Source organism: Pristiophorus japonicus, chromosome 13 (genome assembly GCF_044704955.1).
Source record: "Pristiophorus japonicus isolate sPriJap1 chromosome 13, sPriJap1.hap1, whole genome shotgun sequence".
NCBI lineage: Eukaryota > Metazoa > Chordata > Chondrichthyes > Pristiophoridae > Pristiophorus > Pristiophorus japonicus.
Window position 1 is genome coordinate 5349181 of NC_091989.1, and position 25453 is coordinate 5374633.

General features: G+C 50.1%; 1 protein-coding gene across 4 annotated transcripts in view; it reads left to right on the forward strand.

Moving 5' to 3' along the window:
* The window catches only part of frmd4a (FERM domain containing 4A), an 810443-nt gene that overhangs the window by 520364 nt on the left and 264626 nt on the right, over positions 1 to 25453 (forward strand). For all 4 annotated transcript variants that reach the window (XM_070897082.1, XM_070897085.1, XM_070897084.1 and 1 more), the window contains one exon: positions 8505 to 8599. In XM_070897082.1, coding sequence (XP_070753183.1) covers positions 8505 to 8599 — 95 coding nt within the window. The remainder of the gene's footprint in view (positions 1 to 8504; positions 8600 to 25453) is intronic.

A 25453-nucleotide genomic window follows, 5' to 3' on the forward strand; every position in this document is an offset into this window, starting at 1 on the left:
AAACCCCCAAAAAAACAAAAAAAAGAGGGCAGTTTTAAGTGTCTGGAGTGTCCCCCAGATCGGGGGGGGCACTCGATCTAATGTTTATTTTGTTTACTCTAAAAGAGTTGTGGAGCTGTTCACTGGGAACAGTGACATAGTGGTTATGTTGCTGGACTAGTAATCCAGAGGCCTGCATTAAAAATCTGGAGACATGAGTTCAAATCCCACCACGGCAGTTGGGGAATTTAAATTCAGTTCATCAAATAAACCTGAATAAAAAGCTAAGCTAGTGTCAGTAATGGCAACCGTGAAACTATCGGATTGTCATTAAAAACCCATCTGGCTCACTAATGTCCTTTAGAGGGAGAAATCTATTAACCCCAAAAGAGTTGTGGAGTGGCTTAGCCAGGTCACGTGATGTTCACAAGACTCAATAAAACTCTGACCAGTTGGGTCTAGGTCATCCATGATGTGGTATGCAGTTGTGAGCCTAGTAACTAGTAATGCAACATTCCCCCCCCCCCCCCCCAACACCTGGGAGTCCCTGGCCAAAGACCAGTCCGCCCTAAGTGGAGGAAGAGCATCCGGGAGGGCACTGAGCACCTCGAGTCTCGTCGCCGAGAGCATGCAGAAAACAAGCGGAAGGAGCGTGCGGCAAACCAGACTCCCCACCCACCCTTTCCTTCAACCACTGTCTGTCCCACCTGTGACAGGGACTGTGGGTCCTGTATTGGGCTGTTCAGCCACCTGAGAGCTCACTTTTAGAGTGTGGGGAGCAAGTCTTCCTCGATTCCTCGAAGAGCTACTCACTGACCGCCCAGCTCCGTTGATCCTTGGGGGCGTTTTTTTTAAGACTTACCTACGGGTCACCGCTGAGCCAAATATCGCGCCAGGGCGATCTGTGGACAGTGCTCGCTGGCGGTCTGCTCCCTAGCGGTACCTCGAAACCGCCGGTGTACCTCAGGGAGAGAAATTTTTGCTCGCCTGATTACCGCCCACAATGGCCAATACCGCCCAGAAACCGGGTGGTGAGCCACAAGAAATTCCAGCACCAAGACTCCTGTCACCGAATCACAACTTCCTCACTTACCTAGAAACATAGAAATTTACAGCGCAGAAGGAGGCCATTCTGGCCCATCCTGTCCGCGCCGGCCGACAAAGAGCCGCACGGCCCTCGGTCAGCAGCCCCTAAAGGTTACATATAAACCTATGAACAATGGTGGAAAGGCAAAGAGCACCCAGCCCAACCAGTCCCTCACACAACTGCAACACCCCCTTACACTCACCCCAACCGGAGCCATGTGATCTCCTGGGAGAGGCAAAAACCAGATTAAAAACCCAGGCCAATTTAGGGAGAAAAAATCTGGGAAAATTCCTCTGCGACCCATCCAGGCGATCGACACTAGTCCAGGAGATCACCCTGGCCGTCCTTTTTACTCTTTCCATGTTGGAAATGTCCTGTACTGACTCCGGACCCATCGCTGAGGAACCTCGGTTTAAAACAAGGATCTGAGAATGGTTCTTTTTGTGTGGTCACGAGACTTGAATGGGATCTCGGAAGGAAAGCCCTCTGTCTATCACTGAACCATTGCCACACAGCAAGCTGGAATGGATTATGGATTTATTTACAATGAGGAATAAATTAAGGCAGTTGAACAGGCAGCGGTGGGTGCTGTTACGTATTTACACAAACAAGTAACCTTCGCACCTGTCAGCCAGTCGGACAAAACGGTTTTTTGTTCATTTCTAAGCTGCAAGTGATTAAAACAAGACATTCCCATTACTTCTCTGATACTCGGCCTCTACCTTCATAATATGTTGATCGGTGCCAAATCATTCCCAATTTAAACAGGATTACCGACTAATTTTCACATTTATTTGTTGGCAATAACACAGCCCATAAGAAATAGGAGCAGGAGTCGGCCATTTGGCCCCTCGAGCCAGCTCCGCCATTCAATAAGATCATGGCTGCTCTGATCATGGACTCAGCTCCACTTCCCTGCCCACTCGCCATAACCCTCCTCATCTCCATCTTAAACGGGCGGCCCTTTTATTCTGAAACTATGCGCCCTGGTTCTAGATTTGCTCACGAGGGGAAACATCCTCTCTGCATCTACCCTGTCAAGCCCCGACAGAATCTTACGTTTCAATAAGATCACCTCTCATTCTTCCAAACTCAGACATTATTGTTGGTGATATTAGTGAACAGATGTCTTTGTAATCTTCCTTTGTTTGTTATTTTAAGCTGGGGAACCCATTTTGAGAGTGCAGCACTGAGACTTGTCAAAGGGTCTATTCAGTGTTGACTCGCCAATATAGACTCAAGACTTTATTGGTGAATGTATATAATTTAGTTAATGCTTTGATTGATGTGTATATTTACAGTGTCAGCCGTGTCTCAGTGGGCAGCACTCTCTTTCGCCTCTGAGTCAGGAGGTCATGGGTTCAAATCACACTCCAGGGACTGGAGCACAAAAATCCAGGCTGACACTCCAGTGCAGTGCTGAGGGAGTGCTGCACTGTCGGAGGTGCCGTCTTTCAGATGAGACGTTAAACCGAGGCCCCGTCTGCTCTCTCAGGTGGATGTAAATGATCCCAAGGCAATATTTGGAAGAAGAGCAGGGGAGTTCTCCCCGGTGTCCTGGGGCCAATATTTATCCCTCAATCAACATCACTAAAACAGATTATCTGGTCATTATCACATTGCTGTTTGTGGGAGCTTGCTGTGTACAAATTGGCTGCCGCGTTTCTGACATTGCAACAGTGACTGCACTCCAAAAGTACTTCATTGGCTGTAAAGCGCTTTGGGACATCCGGTGGTCGTGGATCTTTTACATCCACCTGAGAGCACTTCTCAGCTGAAAAACAGCACCTCCAACAGTGCAGCACTCCCTCAGTACTGCCCCTCCAACAGTGCAGCACTCCCTCAGTACTGCCCCTCCAACAGTGCGGCACTCCCTCAGTACTGCCCCTCCAACAGTGCAGCACTCCCTGAGCACTGCCCCTCCGACAGTGCAGCACTCCCTCAGTATTGCCCCTCCTACAGTGCGGCACTCCCTCAGTACTGCCCCTCCGACAGTGCGGCTCTCCCTCAGTACTGCCCCTCCGACAGTGCGGCGCTCCCTCAGTACTGCCCCTCCGACAGTGCAGCACTCCCTCAGTACTGCCCCTCCGACAGTGCAGCACTCCCTCAGCACTGCCCCTCCTACAGTGCAGCACTCCCTCAGCACTGCCCCTCCAACAGTGCAGCACTCCCTCAGCACTGCCCCTCCGACAGTGCAGCACTCCCTCAGTACTGCCCCTCCAACAGTGCAGCACTCCCTCAGTACTGCCCCTCCAGCAGTGCAGCACTCCCTCAGTACTGCCCCTCCGACAGTGCAGCACTCCCTCAGCACTGCCCCTCCGACAGTGCCGCACTCCCACAGTACTGCCCCTCCGACAGTGCAGCACTCGCTCAGCACTGCCCCTCCGACAGTGCGGCGTTCCCTCAGTACTGCCCCTCCGACAGTGCGGCACTCCCTCAGTACTGCCCCTCCTACAGTGCGGCGCTCCCTCAGCACTGCCCCTCCTACAGTGCGGCACTCCCTCAGTACTGCTCCTCCGACAGTGCAGCGCTCCCTCAGTACTGCCCCTCTGATAGTATGGCACTCCCTCAGCACTGCCCTTCAGACAGTGCAGCACTCCCTCAGTACTGCCCCTCCGACAGTGCAGCACTCCCTCAGTACTGCCCCTCTGATAGTATGGCACTCCCTCAGCACTGCCCTTCAGACAGTGCAGCACTCCCTCAGTACTGCCCCTCCGACAGTGCGGCACTCCCTCAGTACTGCCCCTCCGACAGTGCTGCACTCCCTCAGTACTGCCCCTCCGACAGTGCGGCACTCCCTCAGTACTGCCCCTCCGACAGTGCGGCACCCTCAGCACTGCACTGGGAGTGTCAGCCTGGCTTTTTGTGCTCCAGTCCCTGGAGTGGGATTTGAACCCATGACCTCCTGACTCCGAGGCAAGAGAGAGTGCTGCCCACTGAGCCCCAGCTGACACAAAGTACTAACGTCTGGACTGGCCCATCTCCCTTTACGCTGCTATTTCTTTTCACGATCCCCCAGAACCACTCAACAAACGGACTATTTTCTGAGGTTCCAGCATATTTTGCACCCTTATGTGGAGTTTAACCTCACATTATCAGCCAATGGTAGGGGCAGGAATGGAAATGTAGAAATATTGAAAAAGATCCTTATAATGACATGTTCGCTGCCTCAGGTAGTACTTGTCGAAGATGAAGACTCGATGATGGGTGGGGAGACACACTCAAGGAATGGGGCAGGGGGAGTGTTGACATATGAAGCTTAGTGAGCTCACATAGAAACATAGAAACATAGAAAATAGGTGCAAGAGTAGGCCATTCGGCCCTTCTATCCTGCACCGCCATTCAATGAGTTCATGGCTGAACATTCAACTTCAGTACCCCATTCCTGCTTTCTCGCCATACCCCTTGATCCCCCTAGCAGTAAGGACCTCATCTAACTCCTTTTTGAATATATTTAGTGAATTGGCCTCAACAACTTTCTGTGGTAGAGAATTCCACAGGTTCACCACTCTCTGGGTGAAGAAGTTCCTCCGCATCTCGGTCCTAAATGGCTTACCCCTTATCCTTAGACTGTGACCCCTGGTTCTGGACTTCCCCAACATTGGGAACATTCTTCCTGCATCTAACCTGTCTAACCCCGTCAGAATTTTATATGTTTCTATGAGGTCCCCTCTCATTCTTCTGAACTCCAGTGAATACAAGCCCAGTTGATCCAGTCTTTCTTGATAGGTCAGTCCCGCCATCCCGGGAATCAGTCTGGTGAACCTTCGCTGCACTCCCTCAATAGCAAGAATGTCCTTCCTCAGGTTAGGAGACCAAAACTGTGCACAATACTCCAGGTGTGGCCTCACCAAGGCCCTGTACAATTGTAGTAACACCTCCCTGCCCCTGTACTCAAATCCCCTTGCTATGAAGGCCAACATGCCATTTGCTTTCTTAACCGCCTGCTGCACCTGCATGCCAACCTTCAATGACTGATGTACCATGACACCCAGGTCTCTTTGCACCTCCCCTTTTCCTAATCTGTCACCATTCAGATAATAGTCTGTCTCTCTGTTTTTACCACCAAAGTGGATAACCTCACATTTATCCACATTATACTTCATCTGCCATGCATTTGCCCACTCACCTAACCTATCCAAGTCGCTCTGCAGCCTCACAGCATCCTCCTCGCAGCTCACACTGCCACCCAACTTAGTGTCATCCGCAAATTTGGAGATACTACATTTAATCCCCTCATCTAAATCATTAATGTACAGTGTAAACAGCTGGGGCCCCAGCACAGAACCTTGCGGTACCCCACTAGTCACTGCCTGCCATTCTGAAAAGTACCCATTTACTCCTACTCTTTGCTTCCTGTCTGACAACCAGTTCTCAATCCATGTCAGTACACTACCCCCAATCCCATGTGCTCTAACTTTGCACATCAATCTCTTGTGTGGGACCTTGTCGAACGCCTTCTGAAAGTCCAAATATACCACATCAACTGGTTCTCCCTTATCCACTCTACTGGAAACATCCTCAAAAAATTCCAGAAGATTTGTCAAGCATGATTTCCCTTTCACAAATCCATGCTGACTTGGACCTATCATGTCACCTCTTTCCAAATGCACTGCTATGACATCCTTAATAATTGATTCCATCATTTTACCCACTACCGATGTCAGGCTGACCGGTCTATAATTCCCTGTTTTCTCTCTCCCTCCTTTTTTAAAAAGTGGGGTTACATTGGCTACCCTCCACTCCATAGGAACTGATCCAGAGTCAATGGAATGTTGGAAAATGACTGTCAACGCATCCACTATTTCCAAGGCCACCTCCTTAAGTACTCTGGGATGCAGTCCATCAGGCCCTGGGGATTTATCGGCCTTCAATCCCATCAATTTCCCCAACACAATTTCCCGGCTAATAAGGATTTCCCTCAGTTCCTCCTCCTTACTAGACCCCCCGACCCCTTTTATAACCGGAAGGTTGTTCGTGAATACCGAACCAAAGTACTTGTTCAATTGGTCCGCCATTTCTTTGTTCCCAGTTATGACTTCCCCTGATTCTGACTGCAGGGGACCTACATTTGTCTTTACTAACCTTTTTCTCTTTACATATCTATAGAAACTTTTGCAATCCGTCTTAATGTTCCCTGCAAGCTTCTTCTCATACTCCATTTTCCCTGCCCTAATCAAACCCTTTGTCCTCCTCTGCTGAGTTCTAAATTTCTCCCAGTCCCCAGGTTCGCTGCTATTTCTGGCCAATTTGTATGCCACTTCCTTGGCTTTAATACTATCCCTGATTTCGTTATAAAACAGGGTTTCCATCATAAGCAATGCCATGGGCGATGGAAAAGATATTTGCTGATAACACAGAATTACCTCAGTATAAAAGTGCTTCATCATTTGGTCTACGAGCATTATTCAAAAATCCAGGCTGACACCCCAGTGCAGTACTGAGGGAGTGCCACACTGTCAGAGGGGCAGTACTGAGGGAGCGCCACACTGTCGGAGGGGCAGTACTGAGGGAGCGCCACACTGTCGGAGGGGCAGTACTGAGGGAGCGCTGCACTTTCAGAGGGGCAGCACTGAGGGAGCGCCGCACTGTCGGAGGGGCAGCACCGAGGGAGCGCCGCACTGTCGGAGGGGCAGTACTGAGGGAGCGCCGCACTGTCGGAGGGGCAGTACTGAGGGAGCGCCGTACAGTCGGAGGGCAGTACTGAGGGAGCGCCGCACTGTCGGAGGGCCAGTACTGAGGGAGCGCCGCACTTTCAGAGGGGCAGCACTGAGGGAGCGCCGCACTGTTGGAGGGGCAGTACTGAGGGAGTGCTGCACTGTCGGAGGGGCAGTACTGAGGGAGTGCTGCACTGTCGGAGGTGCCGTCTTTCGTATGAGACGTTAAACCGAGGCCCCGTCTGCTCTCTCAGGTGGACGTAAAAGATCCCATGGCATTATTTTGAAGAAGAGCAGGGGAGTTATCCCCGGTGTCGTAGCTTAACCTTCACAATAAACCATTTATACATTGTGCAGTCAACGTATTTATTAGTTTTGCTGTGTGCCCGAAGCTGTCTGCAGCTCATTGGATGCAGCTGATGAGCTTTGCATCTTTTAATCCAAAATTGTATCACCGTGAAAATAAACCTCGTATTCCTTCTCGCCGCTGTTCGCTATCAATGAGGCTCCGTTTCTCAATACACTCATTCATTATCATTAAACGGGGATTGATGAAAGAAAATACATCATACACACAGGTTATTAATTGTATTATAAAAGGTTAAGCAACACCTCAATTTCAAAATTCTCATCCTTGTTTTCAAATCCCTCCATGGCCCTCGCCCCTCCCTATCTCTGTAATCTCCTCCAGCCCCACACTCCCCCAGGATGTCTGCGCTCCTCTAATTCTGCCCTCAAGCATCCCTGATTATAATCGCTCCACCATCGGTGGCCGTGCCTTCAGCTGCCTGGGCCCCAAGCTCTGGAACGCCCTCCCTAAACCTCTCCACCTCTCTAACTCTCTTTCCTCCTTCAAGACGCTCCTTAAAACCTCCCTCTTTGACCCAGCTGGTCACCTGCCCTAATTTCTCCTTATGCGACTCGGTGTCAAATATTTTGTCCCATAATGCTCCTGTGAAGCATCTTGGGACATTTCACTACGTTAAAGGCGCTATATAAAAACAAGTTGTTGTTGTATTTATGTATAGTAATTGGGTGTTAATTGTATTCAGTGATGGGACTGTCTTGTGCACATGTATATCTATAAATATATGGGAGTAGGTTGGGGAAGGGTTGTGAGCTGATCTTCGGGGTGCACATCATGTAACGTGTGTGTTTCTGTAAATAAAGGCTTGTGAGTAACTAAACACTAGGCACGAGTGTCCTCTGCTTCAGATGCTAACAGAGGTCTTACAGAGAGAATGTTTCCACTTGTGGGGAAGAGTATAACTAGAGGCCATCAATATAAGATCGTCACCAGGAAATCCAATGGGGAATTCAGGAGAAACCTCTTTACCCAGAGAGCGGTGAGAATGTGGAACTCGCTGCCACAGGGAGGGGTTGAGGCGAATAGTATCGATGTATTTAAGGGGAGGCTGGACAAGCCAATGGGGGAGAAGGGAATAGAGGGTTATGCTGATAGATTTAGATGAGGAAAGATGGGAGGAGGCTCGAGTGGGGCATAAACACCGGCATGGACTGGTTGGGCCGAACGGCCTGTTTCTGGGCCGTATATCCCGTGTAATTTATTATTCTGAAAAGCCCTGTAGTGGACAGAAGATACCATTTCCTTTAAAAGGAGATGTCAGTATGTCAGGATCTCTCGATGCAATGAGGGTGCCACGCTTTGCACAAGCATTGATTGGAAGCAAGCTGGAACCTGTCCCTGGGGAGGACCAGTGTGATTGTATTCCAGTCAGATGCCAGATTGATCGCTTTTTTTTTTCCCCCTCCTCTTCCAGCCGAAACTCTTGGCAAAGGAGCTGCTTGACCTGGTGGCATCGCACTTCAACCTGAAGGAAAAGGAATACTTTGGGATAGCATTTACAGATGAAACGTGAGTATCCGCATGCTGCCCACGCTGATTTGATTCTTGTTTTGTTGCCTCTGGTGAGCAGCCGATCGAAGGGCTAAGACGTCACTAATGAGGAGACAGTAAAGAACGACCATTTCAGGGAGCGTCAGGCTGTTGTCTAATCACCCAATCGGTGGTGTGATAAGGGAGCACTTCCACTGTGATTACCATCACGGTAATGTGTGTGTGTGATCGCTGGGAAAACATTGCTGTAAATTACACTCTGTAGGGGTAGGTTCCAGGATAACTGCATTTACTTGATATATAATGGGCGGACATGGGGCAGATGAAATTTAACGCAGAAAAGTGCAAAGTGATACATTTTGGTCAGAAGAATGAGGAGAGGCAATATTAAACTAAAGGGTACAATGCTAAAGTGGGTGCATGAACAGAGAGACCTGGGGGTATAGGTGCACAAATCATCGAAGGTGGCAGGGCAGGATGAGAAAACGGTTAAAAAAAAGCTTACGGGATCCTGGGCTTCATAAACAGAGGCACAGAGTACAAAAGCAAGGACGTTATGATGAACCTTTATAGAACACTTGTTCGGCCTCAACTGGAGCATTGTGTCCAATTCTGGGCTACGGGGAAAGGGCGGGGGAGTGGGACTGGCTGAGGGGCTCTTACAGAGAGCCGGCACGGGCTCGACGGGCCGAATGGCCACCTCCTGTGCTGTAACCGTTCTGTGGCTCTGCAGGTTCTGCGGACGGTACAGTACAGCTGTCTCTGAAGGTGTTCAGTGCCACTCAGTCACAACGTGGCTGACACAAACAGCGGTTTGATGTCGAAGGCACAGGGGGTTGTTGGGGCCAGTCTGCTCTCCGCTCGGGTCAATTGTACCTACTTAATATCAATTAAATCTGTGTGACTGGATTGAGTGCCCTGAACTGGTGCTGCACTGAACATACTTCAGGGTGACACTTGGGACAAATAGCACTAATGATTCACGTGTGTCTAATGGCTCGGGATAATGCGCAGAAACTGCACTGATGCTAATCTACATAAAATAGGTAAGGGTGGCTAACAATCACTTGTATTAATTGAAGCAGACACTTGACAACTGGCCCAGTGCAAACAGTGGTAATTAAGTGGTTAGAGACAATAATTAATCAGGCCACTAAATGTTTCTTTTTCAGTTGTGTGAAGTGTTTCCACAGGTGTCACATGAATTAGCAGTGCAGGCGTTGAGTAGAGTTTCAGTAGCTCACCAATTATTGCAGGAGCTGCAGTATCTGGGTGGGATGGGGTTGGGTCGGGGGGGTTGCCAGGACACAGACCTGCAAACGTGATTCTGCACACGAATCCCATCTCAGTGTCAGCTGCTCCATTGGGTGGGTTTCAAGGACACCCTCAAAGCCTCCCTGATAAAGTGCAACATCCCCACCGACACCTGGGAGTCCCCGGCCAAAGACCGCCCCAAGTGGAGGAAGTGCATCCGGGAGGGCGCTGAGCACCTCGAGTCTCGTCGCCGAGAGCATGCAGAAACCAAGCGCAGGCAGCGGAAGGAGCGTGCGGCAAACCAGACTCCCCACCCACCCTTTCCTTCAACCACTGTCTGTCCCACCTGTGACAGAGACTGTAATTCCCGTATTGGACTGTTCAGTCACCTGAGAACTCACTTTTAGAGTGGAAGCAAGTCTTCCTCGATTGCGAGGGACTGCCTATGATGATGATGGTTGGGCAACAGTGGGGCCGCTTCCGACAGGGAGCAGGTTCATCTCTCGGCAGGAGGTTACAGTGTGTCAGCGGTGAGCGGGACATGGGCCGAACCGCGTAGGGAATGATGCACAGCCAAAGGAGAACCAAGATGAAAAGAAAGACTTGCATTTATATAGCGCCTTTCACAACCACTGGAAGTCCCAAAGCGCTTCACAGGCAATGAGGTACTATTGGAGTGCAGTCACTGTGATGGGGGTGTGGGGAGTAATTATTTTATCTTATTAACAATGTTCCATGTTATCTTTTTCGGAGTGACTGCTGCCAACGACCGGAAGCTGTGCAGAAGCGTTCTGCGCGTCAATCTGTGGTGGTTTAAGCGTGAATTTATAATAATATACCCCAGCGCATGCCTGAATCTGTGGAATCCATGGGTTGGTTTAATAATCTATAACAATAGCGCGGGTTGGTTTGAGTATTATTGCAGGATATGTTCGCAGGGAGAGGGTTGTGGAGATTTATCTGTTCGTTGCGCAAGCTTTGTGTGACGGGAGAGGAGCAGAATATGAACGTCTGCTGAGTATCGCCAGCACAGATTTTCCTTCTCTGACACGGCTCTGATCGGCCGCAGTGAACCCCTTTCCCCTGCTCACCTTCCCCTACCTCCTCCCCCAACCCCTCCCCTCCCCTCCCCTCCCCAACCCCTCCCCAACCCCTCCCCTCCCCCAACCCGTCCCCTTCCTCTCCTTCCCCAACCCTCCCCGACCCCTTCCCTCCCCTCCCCCGACCTCCTCCCCAACCCCTCCCGACCCCCTCCCCTCCCCTCCCCCGACCCCTTCCCCCTCCTCCCCAACCCCTCCCCTCTCCGACCCCCTCCCCTCCCCCAACCTCCCCAACCCCCAACCCCTCTCCTCCCCCAACCCCTCCCCTCCCCTCCCCTCCCCAACCCCTCCCCTCCCCCAACCCGTCCCCTTCCTCTCCTTCCCCAACCCTCCCCGACCCCTTCCCTCCCCTCCCCCGACCTCCTCCCCGACCCCCTCCCCTCCCCTCCCCCAACCTCCCCCCTCCCCAACCCTCCCCTCCCCCGACTCCTTCCCCCTCCTCCCCAACCCCTCCCCTCTCCGACCCCCTCCCCTCCCCCAACCTCCCCAACCCCCAACCCTCCCCTTCCTCCCCTCCCCCAGCCCTCCCCTCCCCTTCCTCCCCTCCCCTCCCCCAACCCCCTCCCCCAACCCCCTCCCCATCCCTCTCCCCCAACCCCTCCCCTCACCCCTCCCCAACCCCTCCCCTCCCCCAACCCCTCCCCTCCTCTCCTCCCCGACCCCTCCCCTCCCCCGACCTCCTCCCCCAACCCGTCCCCTTCCCCTCCCCACCCACTCCTTCCCCTTCTCCCCCCTCCCCCCCTTCCCCTCCCCATCCCCACACAGTTATTCCAGCCCACGCAGGAGCTCCAGACCGCTGCACAGCCGCGCAGCTCAGCAGGAACGCCGCTCATTACCCCTGTTGGTTTTTCTTCTTCGATCCTCTCCGCCTCATGTTCCTCCTTTAAGACGCTCCTTAAAACCGACCTCTTTGGCCGAGCTTTTGGTCGCCTGCCCTAATTTCCACTTATGCGGCTCGATGTCAAATTTTTAATCTCCTAACACTCCTGTGAAGCGCCTACGTTAAAGGCGCTATATAAATACAAGTTGTTGTTGTTGGCCTGTCCTTTTGCTGTGGCTGGAACAAGCGGCCCTTATAGTTCAACTGAAATACAGATTGGGAGGGAGGGGGAGGGGGAGGGGGGGAGCGATTGCATTGAGAGCCATGGATCGCTCTCGGCAAACAGATTCTTCAGTTCTAATTATCAAAGAGGAATATTGACTCCATTGAAAGATGGTTATGAAGGTTGTCTCTCGGGCTCCGGGTCTCCACAATGTCAATATCACTTACTTATCCTTGAAAGGAGTCGGCTTCTGCATTCAGAAATATCTAATTGCCTCTTGCATTGACCAGCAGGCTTTTATACTTCCCCTTTATCTCGCTTAAGAGGATTTTCTTCCGTTATCTGTTCTCAGCAGTCTCCCCTGAGCTTTGACCAAGGTGGCCTGCGATTTCTTGGATTACACCGAGGGGGTTGACCACGGTTTTTTTCTTTCCTCTCTGAGCTCAGTACTGGGAAGGTTTCAGCCAGCCTGAAGCGCAGAAAGTGCCCGAGGCACTGGTCCTGGGAAACGTCAGGCCCCAGAGGTATGGTGGTCACGTGGTGTCTGTCCTGAGCCAAGGCACCGTCTGTTTCCATGTCTGAATGGGCACCAGTGCACCGGGCTTCTCTCTGCAATAGGGTATGGTATCAACAGTGATCAGATTATGACTAGGAGTTCAGCCTCTGAATGTATGCAGGCGCAGGTGTCGTCCGCGTACTGTAGCTCGACGATAGAGGTTGGGGTGATCTTGGACCTGGCCTGGAGGCGACGAAGGTTGAACAGCTTCCCACTGGTTCTGTAGTTTAGTTCCACTCCAGCGGGGAGCTTGTTGAGTGTGAGGTGGAGCATGGCAGCGAGGAAGATTGAGAAGAGGGTTGGGGCTGTTTGACCTCGGTCCAGACGTGGTTGGGGTGGATCCATTGGTCAGGATTACGGCCTGCATGTTGTCGTGGAGCAGGCGAAGGATGGTGACAAACTTTTGGGGGCAGCCGAAACGGAGGAGGATGCTCCGTAGACCCTCGCGGTTGACAGTGTTAAAGACCGCCCTAAGTGGAGGAAGGGCATCCGGGAGGGCGCTGAGCACCTCGAGTCTCGTCGCCGAGAGCAAGCGTAGGCAGCGGAAGGAGCGTGCGGAGGAGCGACTCCCCACCCTCCCTTTCCTTCAACCACTGTCTGTCCCACCTGTGACAGGGACTGTAATTCCCGTATTGGGCTGTTCAGTCACCTGAGAACTCACTTTTAGGGCCCAAGTTTCCACACGATAAAAAATGGGTGCCCCACCGAGCTGGGCGCCCGTTTTTCGCGCCTAAAACGGCGCCGGAAAAAAAACTTGTGATTCTGGAGTGCCCTGCAGCTCCTTGTCTGTTTGGCGCGGCGCCCAGGGGGGCGGAGCCTACACTCGCGCCGATTTTGTAAGTGGGAGGGGGCGGGTACTATTTAAATTAATTTTTTTTCCTGCCGGCAACCCTGCGCGTGCGGGTTGGAGCGTTCGCACACGCGCAGTGTGAAGGAAACATTGGCACTCGGCCATTTTTGTAGTTCTTTGTAGCTGTTTAATTTTTGAACATTTTTTAATAAAACCACATTGCCATCAGCACTGAGGCTTCCTGCAGCCTTCTCACTGTCTCCTTCCTGCCCACCGTCTGGAACGGCTTCCTCCCCGCTGCGTTCGGGCGGGCGGTCGGGGCCGCACTCCCTCCCGCCCGCTGTCGGGAATGAACGAACGAACTTGTGAGGCTGGCTGAAGCACTTTCACACAGGTAGAAGGATGGTTTATTTAATCTTTTCTTTGCTTATAAATGTTTATTCAGGTTGGATTTATTTGTAGAAGTATAAATAAGGATTTATTGTAGAATTTAATAACTTCCCTTCCCCCCCCCCCCACCTCGTTCTGGACGCCTAATTTGTAACCTGCGCCTGATTTTTTAATGTGTAGAACAGGTTTTTTTCAGTTCTACAAAAATCTTCACTTGCTCCATTCTAAGTCACTTTGGAGTACGTTTTCACTGTGGAAACTTTGAAATCAGGCGTCAGTGGCCGGACACGCCCCCTTTTGAAGAAAAAATTCTGTCCCAAAGTAGAACTGTTCCAACTGACTAGAACTGCAGAAAAAAAACTGTGGAGAATTGCGATTTCTAAGATAGTCCGTTCTCCACCAGTTGCTCCTAAAAATCAGGCGCAAATCATGTGGAAACTTGGGCCCTTAGAGTGGAAGCAAGTCTTCCTCGATTCCGAGGGACTGCCTGTGATGATGATGATGATCAGATTATGTAGCTTGAGATGCCATGTGGCAAAAGGTAGGTGCCCATTTCTGGTAAAACCTGTTTTTTGTTTTTAGTTGTGTAAAGATTTGGATCGCAGATCACACACAGATTACCCAAAGGGTCTTACTGGTCATAAGGCATCTTATTAAGGGAGCATTAGTTCAAATATAGTCAAATACAACACACGATCAGCATACAAAAGCAAAATACTGCGGATGCTGGAATCTGAAATGAAAACAGAACATGCTGGAAATACTCAGCGGGTGGGGCAGCATCTGTGGAGAGAGAAACAGAGTTAACGCTTCAGGTCGCTGACCCTTCGTTAGAGCTGGGAAAGTTCGAGATGTAACAGACTCTTATGGAAGTACTGGGGCTGGGAAAGGGGGAGGGAAGGGAAGAACAAAAGGGAAGGTCTGTAATGAGGTGGAAGGCAGGAGAGATTAGAGAGATAATAGAGACAATTCTGCCTTGATTGAAAGCGCACCCTAAAATGTTGTCTTTTAAATAACATTTAGCCCATTGGAAATATCTAAGTTAGGCCCATATACATTTTGAAACACTTACGTTTTGGCTACAAATGTCTATCTCATTCTGAACGCATTAACTCCGTGCTGGGGTGCACCTCAGGCACAAGTGTCAGCTGTGGCCCAGTGGGCAGCACTCTCTCTCGCCTCTGAGTCAGAAGGTTGTGGGTTCAAGTCCCAATCCAGAGACATGAGCACAAAAATCTAGGCTGACACTCCCAGTGCAGTACTGAGGGAGTGTTGCACTGTCGGAGGGGCAGTGCTGAGGGAGTGCTGCACTCTCGGAGGGGCAGTACTGAGGGAGTGCTGCACTGTCGGAGGGGCAGTACTGAGGGAGTGCTGCACTGTCGGAGGGGCAGTACTGAGGGAGCGCCGCACTGTCGGAGGGGCAGTGCTGAGGGAGCGCCGCACTGTCGGAGGGGCAGTGCTGAGGGAGCGCTGCACTGTCGGAGGGGCAGTGCTGAGGGAGAGCTGCACTGTCGGAGGGGCAGTGCTGAGGGAGCACTGCACTCTCGGAGGGACAGTGCTGAGGGAGAGCTGCACTGTCGGAGGGGCAGTACTGAGGGAGCACTGCACTGTCGGAGGTGCCATCTTTCACATGAGACGTTAAACCGAGGTCCAGTCTGCTCTCTCAGGTGGATGTAAGAGATCCCATGGCACTATTTCAAAGAAGAGCAGAGGAGCTACCCTGGGGCCAATATTTACCCCTCAATCAACACCACAAAAATACAGATTATCGGCATTATCACATCGCTGTGTGTGGGAGCTTGCTGTGCGCAAATTGGCTGCTGTGTTTCCCACATTACAACAGTGACTACACTCCAAAAGTACTTCATTGGCTGTAAAGCACTTTGGGACGTCCGGTGGTCGTGAAAGGCGCTATAGAAATGCAAGTCTTTCTTTCTTTACAAGGCAGCCTCATACCTCATCAAAGTGGCCATTCTTAGGCTATTCAACTGGGGAATGGAATTTTCACAACCAAGCCTGATCCTGTGTTGACTGCACATGTATGTAAGGATGTTTGGAGCGTGATCGGGGAGGGGATTCTCTTCCTTTCCCCCAGGGACACAGCCAGCTGCTGCCACGGCTGGGCTTAGACATCGCAACTAAACCACTTCTTTTCATCTTCCATAGTGTGTGCCGTGTAGTGCTGGGTCAATCTTAGAATCCTGGAAATTTACAGCAAGTAGGGAGGCCATTCGGCCCATCGTGTCCGTGCCGGCCGACAAAGAGCTATCCGGCCTAATCCCACTTTCCAGCTCTGGGTCCGTAGCCCTGTAGGTTACGGCACTTCAAGTGCCCATCTAAGTACTTTTTAAATGTGGTGAGGGTTTCTGCCTCTATCACCCTTTCAGGCCGTGAGTTCCAGACCCCCACCACCCTCTGGGTGAAGAAATTTCTCCTCATATCTTCTCTAAACCTCCCCCCAATTACTTTAAATCTATGCCCCCTGGCAACTGGCCTCTCAGCTAAGAGACACAGGTCCTTTCTATCCAGACCCCTCATAATTTTATACACCTCAATCAAGCCTCCCCTCAACCTCCTCTGTTCCAAAGAAAACAACTCCAGCCTATCCAATCTTGCCTCATAGCTAAAATTCTCCAGTCCAGGCAACACCCTCGTAAATCTCCCCTGAACCCTCTGGTGCAATCACATCTTTCCTGTAATGTGGTGACCAGAACTGCACGCAATACTCCAGCTGTGGCCTAACCAGTGTTTTTTACAGTTCAAGCATAACCTCCCTGCTCTTAGCCTATAAGTAACTTATTTTCCGACTGTTTATTTGTGCCTCGTTATAGGACTGTAATTACAAGTTCATCTGAAAATGAATCTTAGCTGTAAATGTATTAATGGCTTGGACTTGGGAGTACAGGACACAATTTAAAAATTTGCAGATGATACAAAGCTTAGAAGTATAGTGAACAGTGAGGAGGGTAGTGAGCGGGGAGCGGGCGGGTAAGTGGAGCTGAGTCCACGGCCAGATCAGCCACGATCTTGTTGAATGGCGGAGCAGGCTCGAGGGGCTAGATGGCCTACTCTAATGTTCTTATGTTCTTATGATAGATCTCAGGAAGATGGGCGGACACAGGGCAGATTACATTTAACGCAGAAAAGTGCAAAGTGATACATTTTAGTAGAAAGAATGAGGAGAGGCAATATAAACTAAAGGTTACAATCCTAAAGGGGGTGCATGAACAGAGAGACCTGGGGGTATATGTGCACAAATCATTGAAGGTGGCAGAGCAGGATGAGAAAAGGGTTAACAAAGCTTACGGGATCCTGGGCTTCATAAATAGAGGCACAGAGTACAAAAGCAAGGGAGTTATGATGAACCTTTATAAAACACTGGTTCGGCCTCAACTGGAGTATTGTGTCCAATTCTGGGTACCACACTTTAGGAAGGATGTGAAGGCCTTAGAGAGGGAGCAGAAAAGATTGACGAGAATGGTTCCAGGGATGAGGGACTTCAGTTACGTGGAGAGACTGGAGAAGCTGGGGTTGTTCTCCTTGGAGCAGAGAAGGTTGAGAGGAGATTTGATCGAGGTGTTCACAATCATGAGGGGTCTGGACAGAGTAGATCGAGAGAAACTGTTCCCATTGGTGGAAGGGTCGAGAATCAGAGGACACAGATTTAAGGCGATTGGCAGAAGAACCAAAGGCAACATCAGAAAAAAAATTTTTACGCAGCGAGTGGTTAGGATCTGGAATGCGCTGCCTGAGAGGGTGGTGGAGGCAGACTCAATAGTCGCCTTCAAAAGGGAATTGGATAAATACTCGAAGGAAAAAAATTGCCTGGATATGGGGAAAGAGCGGGGGAGGGGACTGACGGGATCACTCTTCGATAGAGCTGCCGCAGACTCGATGGGCCGAATGGGCTCCTTCTGTGATTCTATGATTTCTGGACCTTGAATGCTTGATATATTGTGTTTGTTTCGCTGACACATATCAAACTGGTGCCTGAAAGAAGGCTTCAAACCTGATATTGCGTGATTTGACTCTGGCTTCTGTAATCCTGGCCTCAATTTGCTTTGTAGTTGTGTTGAGCGGGGCATCACAGACTCAAAACAATGCCCAGCGTGATGGGACAAAACTGCTGGCTCTTGTTAGAAAAATCAGGCACATGGCTTTTATCCAGACAAGTGCATGTGGTTCAATCGGCATGTTGTACACAAGGAAATCTGCATTGCATTTGTTGAAGATGTCTTTGTTTCCCATGACATCAGTTAGCACATAGCATGAGAACGATAGCTGATGTCACAACATTGAGAAATACATATTAAAAAACAGAAAATGCTGGAAATACTCAGCGGGTCGGGCAGCATCTGTGGAGAGAGAAACAGAGTTAACGTTTCAGGTCGATGAACCTTTATAAAACCCTGTTTGGCCCCTACTGGAGCATTGTGTCCAATTCTGGGCACCGCACTTTAGGAAGGATGTGAAGGCCTTAGAGAGGGAGCAGAAAAGATTGACGAGAATGGTTCCAGGGATGAGGGACTTCAGTGACGGGGAGAGACTGGAGAAGCTGGGGTTGTTCTCCTTGGAGCAGAGAAGGTTGAGAGGAGATTTGATCGAGGTGTTCAAAATCATGAGGGGTCTGGACAGAGTAGATCGAGAGAAACTGTTCCCATTGGGGGAAGGGTCGGGAACCAGAGGACACAGATTTAAGGCGATTGGCAGAAGAACCAAAGGCGACACGAGGGAAAACGTTTTTACGCAGCGAGTGGTTAGGATCTGGAATGCGCTGCCTGAGAGGGTGGTGGAGGCAGACTCAATCATGGCTTTCAAAAGGGAGTTGGATAAGTACCTGAGGGAAAAACAATTGCAGGGCCCCGGGGAAAGGGCGGGGGAGGGGGACTGGCTGAGAATCAGCACGGGCTCAAATAGTCGCCTCCCGTGCTGTAACCATTCCATGATGACCTTTCGTCAGAACTGGGAAAAGTTAGAGCTGTAGTAGATTGTAAGCAAGTGCGGGGGCAGGGAAAGAGCAGGGAGGGGGAGGACAGAACAAAAGGGAAGGTCTGTGATAGGGTGGAAGGCAGAGAGATTAGAGCAACAAAAGGGATGATGGTGCGAAGCGAAAGGCCGATGGTAATGGGACAGGTAAAGGAACAAAAGTCTGGTCGGGTGGAGGTGTTTGCATAAACGTAAGAACATAACATAAGAATTAGGAACAGGAGTAGGCCATCTAGCCCCTCGAGCCTGCTCCGCCATTCAACAAGATCATGGCTGATCTGGCCGTGGACTCAGCTCCACTTACCCGCCCGCTCCCCGTAACCCTTAATTCCCTTATTGGTTAAAAATCTATCTATCTGTGACTTGAATACATTCAATGAGCTAGCCTCAACTGCTTCCTTGGGCAGAGAATTCCACAGATTCACAACCCTCTGGGAGAAGAAATTCCTTCTCAACTCGGTTTTAAATTGGCTCCCCCGTATTTTGAGGCTGTGCCCCCTAGTTCTTTTGATCCATTGCTGCTCCAAACTACCAATCTCGGCTCCAGCTGATGCAGGGAGTGCAGGTCGTGAGCCCTATAATGGGGGCAGGGAGAGGGGGAGAAGGGTCGGGAGAGGAAGTCAGGGAGATTGATTCACGACCCAGCCTTGCACAGGCTCTGCCAGGTGGCTGAGAGTGGCAGTGATGGAGACGGGGGTGCATCTTTCACAGCTGTGACCTCAGCCACAGAAACCACACGATGTGGGACACGGGAGAAACGAGAGAGACCACCGTATGCTCAGGTGGAAAAGACCCGCAGAAAACTAGAACCGATTGCTTTGAAAAACGACTTTAAAAGTATGTTTCTCCAACGACCCACCTTCTAAAATGACCCACCTTCTAAAAGTACCTCCTGGCCCTGAGCAACCTCCTCGACCTCCCAAATAACAGCATGCCTGGGTACTGAGGCTCGTTATACAATATCAGCTGAAGCCAAATACTGCCGATGCTGGAAATCTCAAATTATATCAGAAAGTTAAAGAAAGACTTGCATTTATATAGCGCCTTTCACGACCACCGGACGTCCCAAAATACTTTACAGCCAATGAAGTACTTTTTGGAGTGTAGTCACTGTTGTAATATGGGAACGACGGCAGCCAATTTGCGCACAGCAAGCTCCCACAGACAGCAAGGTGATAATGCACAGATAATCTGTTTTAGTGATGTTGATTGAGGGATAAATATTGGCCCCAGGACACCGGGTATAACTCCCCTGCTCTTCTTGGAAACAGTGCCAAATTCTGGAAACACCCAACAGATCAGACGATAACTGTGCAGAGAGAAACAGAGTTAATGCAATGAAAGGTCATCGCCCTGAAACGTTAACTGTGTCTCCCTCTCCATGGATGCTGCCAGACCTGCCGAGTATCTCCAACATTTTCTGTCATTTAATGTCTGCGGTAACCAAATGCACTGCTGCTGCTGATTGGAACGTCTCGGTTTGAGTATTCAGTCAGCTGTTCAACATGGAAGAGGCATCACAGCCCCCCCAAACTAAGAGATGATGTGTTCCCTCAACACTCACTCATGGGCACTAATGAGAATGGTAGCAAAGAGACTGGGCTAATAATCCCGAGGCCTGGATTATTGATCTGGGGACCCAAGTTCAAATCCCACCACGGCAGCTGGGGAATTTAAATTCAGTTAATTAAATAAATCTGGAATAAAAAACCATGGCCCAGAAATTGGTGGAAGCTAAGCTCCTCCCAAGTGTCGCCCAGAGGACCGCTGAGATCCTGACGGTCCTTTGGGAGGGAGTTTCGTGGAAAAATCACCCGGCGGCAAAAATGCAACTTGCGCCTTGAATCTGGGCAGTAGTCGGCGGGAGCTCTCAATCTCGGCGGCAAATGCGATCCTCGGCAAAGTGCCGCCGAGGAATTGAGTTGGGCCCAGGGATGGGGGATCACATAAAATTAAAAATTTGCTCAGGAAAAAAAAGCACCGGAAACCCCAGGGGACCCTGAATCGCTGTAAAAAAAAAAAATCAAGAAAAGAAGTTTACTAGCCGTTTTTTTGCAGGACTTCCTACTGACCATTGAGGTCAGACCTGCCTCCACACGACGCCCCTTCCCCCTGCTGCCGCGGACTCCCGCCCGGACCACACTGGCGGCTCGGCGGGCGGGAGGACACTTACGCGCGTTGCACACCAGGGGGGCGGTCCCCAGCGCTCTGCCGGCGGGAGACTGGCACCAAGGGCAGACCGCCCAGAAAACCCGACGGCCGCGGGCGCTCAGTCCACCAAGTTCGGGGCCCATGAAACTACCGGGATTGTGGTAAAAACCCATCGGGTTCACTGGAGTGCATAAGGGATGGTTTTTTTAGACCAATATGTCAAGGAACCAACTAGGGGGGAGGCCATCTTAGACTGGGTGTTGTGTAATGAGAGAGGATTAATTAGCAATCTCGTTGTGCGAGGCCCCTTGGGGAAGAGTGACCATAATATGGTGGAATTCTGCATTGGGATGGAAAATGAAACAGTTAATTCAGAGACCATGGTCCAGAACTTAAAGAAGGGTAACTTTGAAGGTATGAGGCGTGAATTGGCTAGGATAGATTGGCGAATGATACTGAAGGGGTTGACTGTGGATGGGCAATGGCAGACATTTAGAGACCGCATGGATGAACTACAACAATTGTACATTCCTGTCTGTCGTAAAAATAAAAAAGGGAAGGTGGCTCAACCGTGGCTATCAAGGGAAATCAGGGATAGCATTAAAGCCAAGGAAGTGGCATACAAATTGGCCAGAAATAGCAGAGAACCCGGGGACTGGGAGAAATTTAAAACTCAGCAGAGGAGGACAAAGGGTTTGATTAGGGCAGGGAAAATGGAGTACGAGAAGAAGCTTGCAGGGAACATTAAGACGGATTGCAAAAGTTTCTATAGATATGTAAAGAGAAAAAGGTTAGTAAAGACAAACATAGGTCCCCTGCAGTCAGAATCAGGGGAAGTCATAACGGGGAACAAAGAAATGGCGGACCAATTGAACAAGTACTTTGGTTCGGTATTCACTGAGGAGGACACAAACAACCTTCCGGATATAAAAGGGGTCGGAGGGTCTAGTAAGGAGGAGGAACTGAGGGAAATCCTTATTAGTCGGGAAATTGTGTTGGGGAAATTGATGGGATTGAAGGCCGATAAATCCCCAGGGCCTGATGGACTGCATCCCAGAGTACTTAAGGAGGTGGCCTTGGAAATAGTGGATGCATTGACAGTCATTTTCCAACATTCCATTGACTCTGGATCAGTTCCTATGGAGTGGAGGGTAGCCAATGTAACCCCACTTTTTAAAAAGGGAGGGAGAGAGAAAACAGGGAATTACAGACCGGTCAGCCTGACATCGGTAGTGGGTAAAATGATGGAATCAATTATTAAGGATGTCATAGCAGTGCATTTGGAAAGAGGTAATATGATAGGTCCAAGTCAGCATGGATTTGTGAAAGGGAAATCATGCTTGACAAATCTTCTGGAATTTTTTGAGGATGTTTCCAGTAGAGTGGACAAGGGAGAACCAGTTGATGTGGTATATTTGGACTTTCAGAAGGCTTTCGACAAGGTCCCACACAAGAGATTAATGTGCAAAGTTAAAGCACATGGGATTGGGGGTAGTGTGCTGACATGGATTGAGAACTGGTTGTCAGACAGGAAGCAAAGAGTAGGAGTAAATGGGTACTTTTCAGAATGGCAGGCAGTGACTAGTGGGGTACCGCAAGGTTCTGTGCTGGGGCCCCAGCTGTTTACACTGTATATTAACGATTTAGACGAGGGGATTAAATGTAGTATCTCCAAATTTGCGGATGACACTAAGTTGGGTGGCAGTGTGAGCTGCAAGGAGGATTCTATGAGGCTGAAGAGCGACTTGGATAGGTTAGGTGAGTGGGCAAATGCATGGCAGATGAAGTATAATGTGGATAAATGTGAGGTTATCCACTTTGGTGGTAAAAACAGAGAGACAGACTATTATCTGAATGGTGACAGATTAGGAAAAGGGCAGGTGCAAAGAGACCTGGGTGTCATGGTACATCAGTCATTGAAGGTTGGCATGCAGGTACAGCAGGCGGTTAAGAAAGCAAATGGCATGTTGGCCTTCATAGCGAGGGGATTTGAGTACAAGGGCAGGGAGGTGTTGCTACAATTGTACAGGGCCTTGGTGAGGCCACACCTGGAGTAGTGTGTACAGTTTTGGTCTCCTAACCTGAGGAAGGACATTCTTGCTATTGAGGGAGTGCAGCGAAGGTTCACCAGACTGATTCCCGGGATGGCGGGACTGACCTATCAAGAAAGACTGGATCAACTGGGCTTGTATTCACTGGAGTTCAGAAGAATGAGAGGGGACCTCATAGAAACGTTTAAAATTCTGACGGGGTTAGACAGGTTAGATGCAGGAAGAATGTTCCCAATGTTGGGGAAGTCCAGAACCAGGGGTCACAGTCTAAGGATAAGGGGGAAGCCATTTAGGACCGAGATGAGGAGGAATTTCTTCACCCAGAGAGTGGTGAACCTGTGGAATTCTCTACCACAGAAAGTTGTTGAGGCCAATTCACTAAATATATTCAAAAAGGAGTTAGATGAAGTCCTTACTACTAGGGGAATCAAGGGGTATGGTGAGAAAGCAGGAATGGGGTACTGAAGTTGCATGTTCAACCATGAACTCATTGAATGGCGGTGCAGGCTAGAAGGGCCGAATGGCCTACTCCTGCACCTATTTTCTATGTTTCTATGTTTCTATGTCCTTCAGGGAAGGAAATCCGCCGTCCTTACCCGGTCTGGGCCTATATGTGACTCCAGACCCACAGCAAAGTGGTTGACTCTTAACTGCCCCTCTGAAACGGCCCAACGAGACACTCAGTCGTACCAAACGGCTACAACAAACAGCGGTTCGAGGGCAACTAGGGACGGGCAATAAATGCCAGCCTTGCCAGCGATGCCCACATCCCAGGAACCAATAAATAATATAAAAACTTTTCACCATGGGCCGTTAGATTGTGATCCGGAGCAGGAACTCCCACTGCCAAGAACCAGTGCCCCTCCCCCGCCCCACCCCCTCCCCGCTGAAATCTGCCCAGCGAACAGCCAGTGGTTAGGATTTGGGGTGCACTGCCCGATCGGGTGGTAGAGGCAGAGTCAAAAGGGAATTGGATAGATACATGAAGGAAAACAAATTGCCGGGATATGGGGAAAGAGTGGGGGAGGGGGACTGACGGAATTGCTCTTTGAAGGAGCTGGTGCAGACTCGATGGGCCGAATGGCCTCCTCCTGTGTTGTACGATTGTACGACTCCATGACTTTGGTTGTCACTAGCCAGACATACTTGCCACAAAAGTTAGAAATAAGTGCAAAAATTATAAAAATGTTTTTGTAAAAAGCTTTCGAAACCATCTTGACAAACATTAATTGCTCGTGCCTCACTGTTAATCAAACAATATACAGTGCAGCCTATGTTGACATTCTTAGCAAATTAAATAAATGTTTGCAAAGACTAATTTCCATGCCACACAGTGAAATCTGTTATTTGAAATTGCACGGGTACGGGTGAAATTATACTGTACACGTTTCCTGTGGGAGTTTAAGTCAATGCAGCTTGATTGGTTCCACTGTACCCAGCACTTAAAGCCCAACAAAGGACAGCTGTTCCTATTGTACATTGTGCTTTGGGACTGGTACAGACTGAATCACAGCCCCCTATCAATATATTACCGAGATGTGAAGTGTGATGTCTTGAAGCATTACTCTGAGTTTGATTTAATACTTAATTTGAACGCAAGACTATTCTTTTGGTTGACCGTGCGTATGAGTGGACACTAGACCTTTCGGTTGTTGCTTTTTGTGCTCTACAGAAGGGAATGATTCACAACTTGAGGCTGGAAGCTATTCAGTACCTTGCCCAAGGGGTTCATTCTTCAGATATCAGCCCCGCCGGAGAGCGCTGGCAGGCTATCTAGAGCTTCGAACAAAAGCTGTTCTCACCTAACCTCCCAGAATGACCATTTCCCAACGGGGATCTTTGGGCTATTGTGCCATTGTCGTTGGTCCCCGCCACAAACTCCGTTCCCTGCTCACCGACTCCATCCCTCTCCCCAGCATCTGTCTGAGGCTGACCTACACTGTTCGCAACCTTGCTGTCATATCTGACCCCGAAATGAGCTACCGACCATACACCCGCTCCATAACTATTTCCACCCACCTCTGTAACATCGCCCGTCTCCACCCCTTGCCTCAGCTCATCCGCTGCTGAAGCCCTCATCCGTGCCTTTGTTACCTCTAGACTTGACTATTCCAACGCACTCCTGGCTGGCCTCCCACATTCTACCCTACGCAAACTTGAATCCATCCAAAACTCGCACCGAGTCCCACTCACCCATCACCCCTGTGCTGGCTGACCTACATTGGCTCCCAGTTGAGAGATTTTAAAATCCTCACCCTTGTTTTCAAATCCTTCCATGGCCTCGCCCCTCCCTATCTCTGTAATCTCCTCCAGCCCCACAACCCCCCGAGATGTCTGCGCTCCTCTAATTCTGCCCTCCTGAGCATCCCTGATTATAATCACTCCACCATCAGTGGCCGTGCCTTCTGTTGCCTGGGCCCTAAGCTCTGGAACTCCCTCCCTAAACCTCTCCTCCTCTCTATCTCTCTCTCCTCCTTTAAGACGCTCCTTAAAACGTAACTCTTTGACCGAGCTTTTGGTCACCTGCGCTAATTTCTCATGTGGTTCGGTG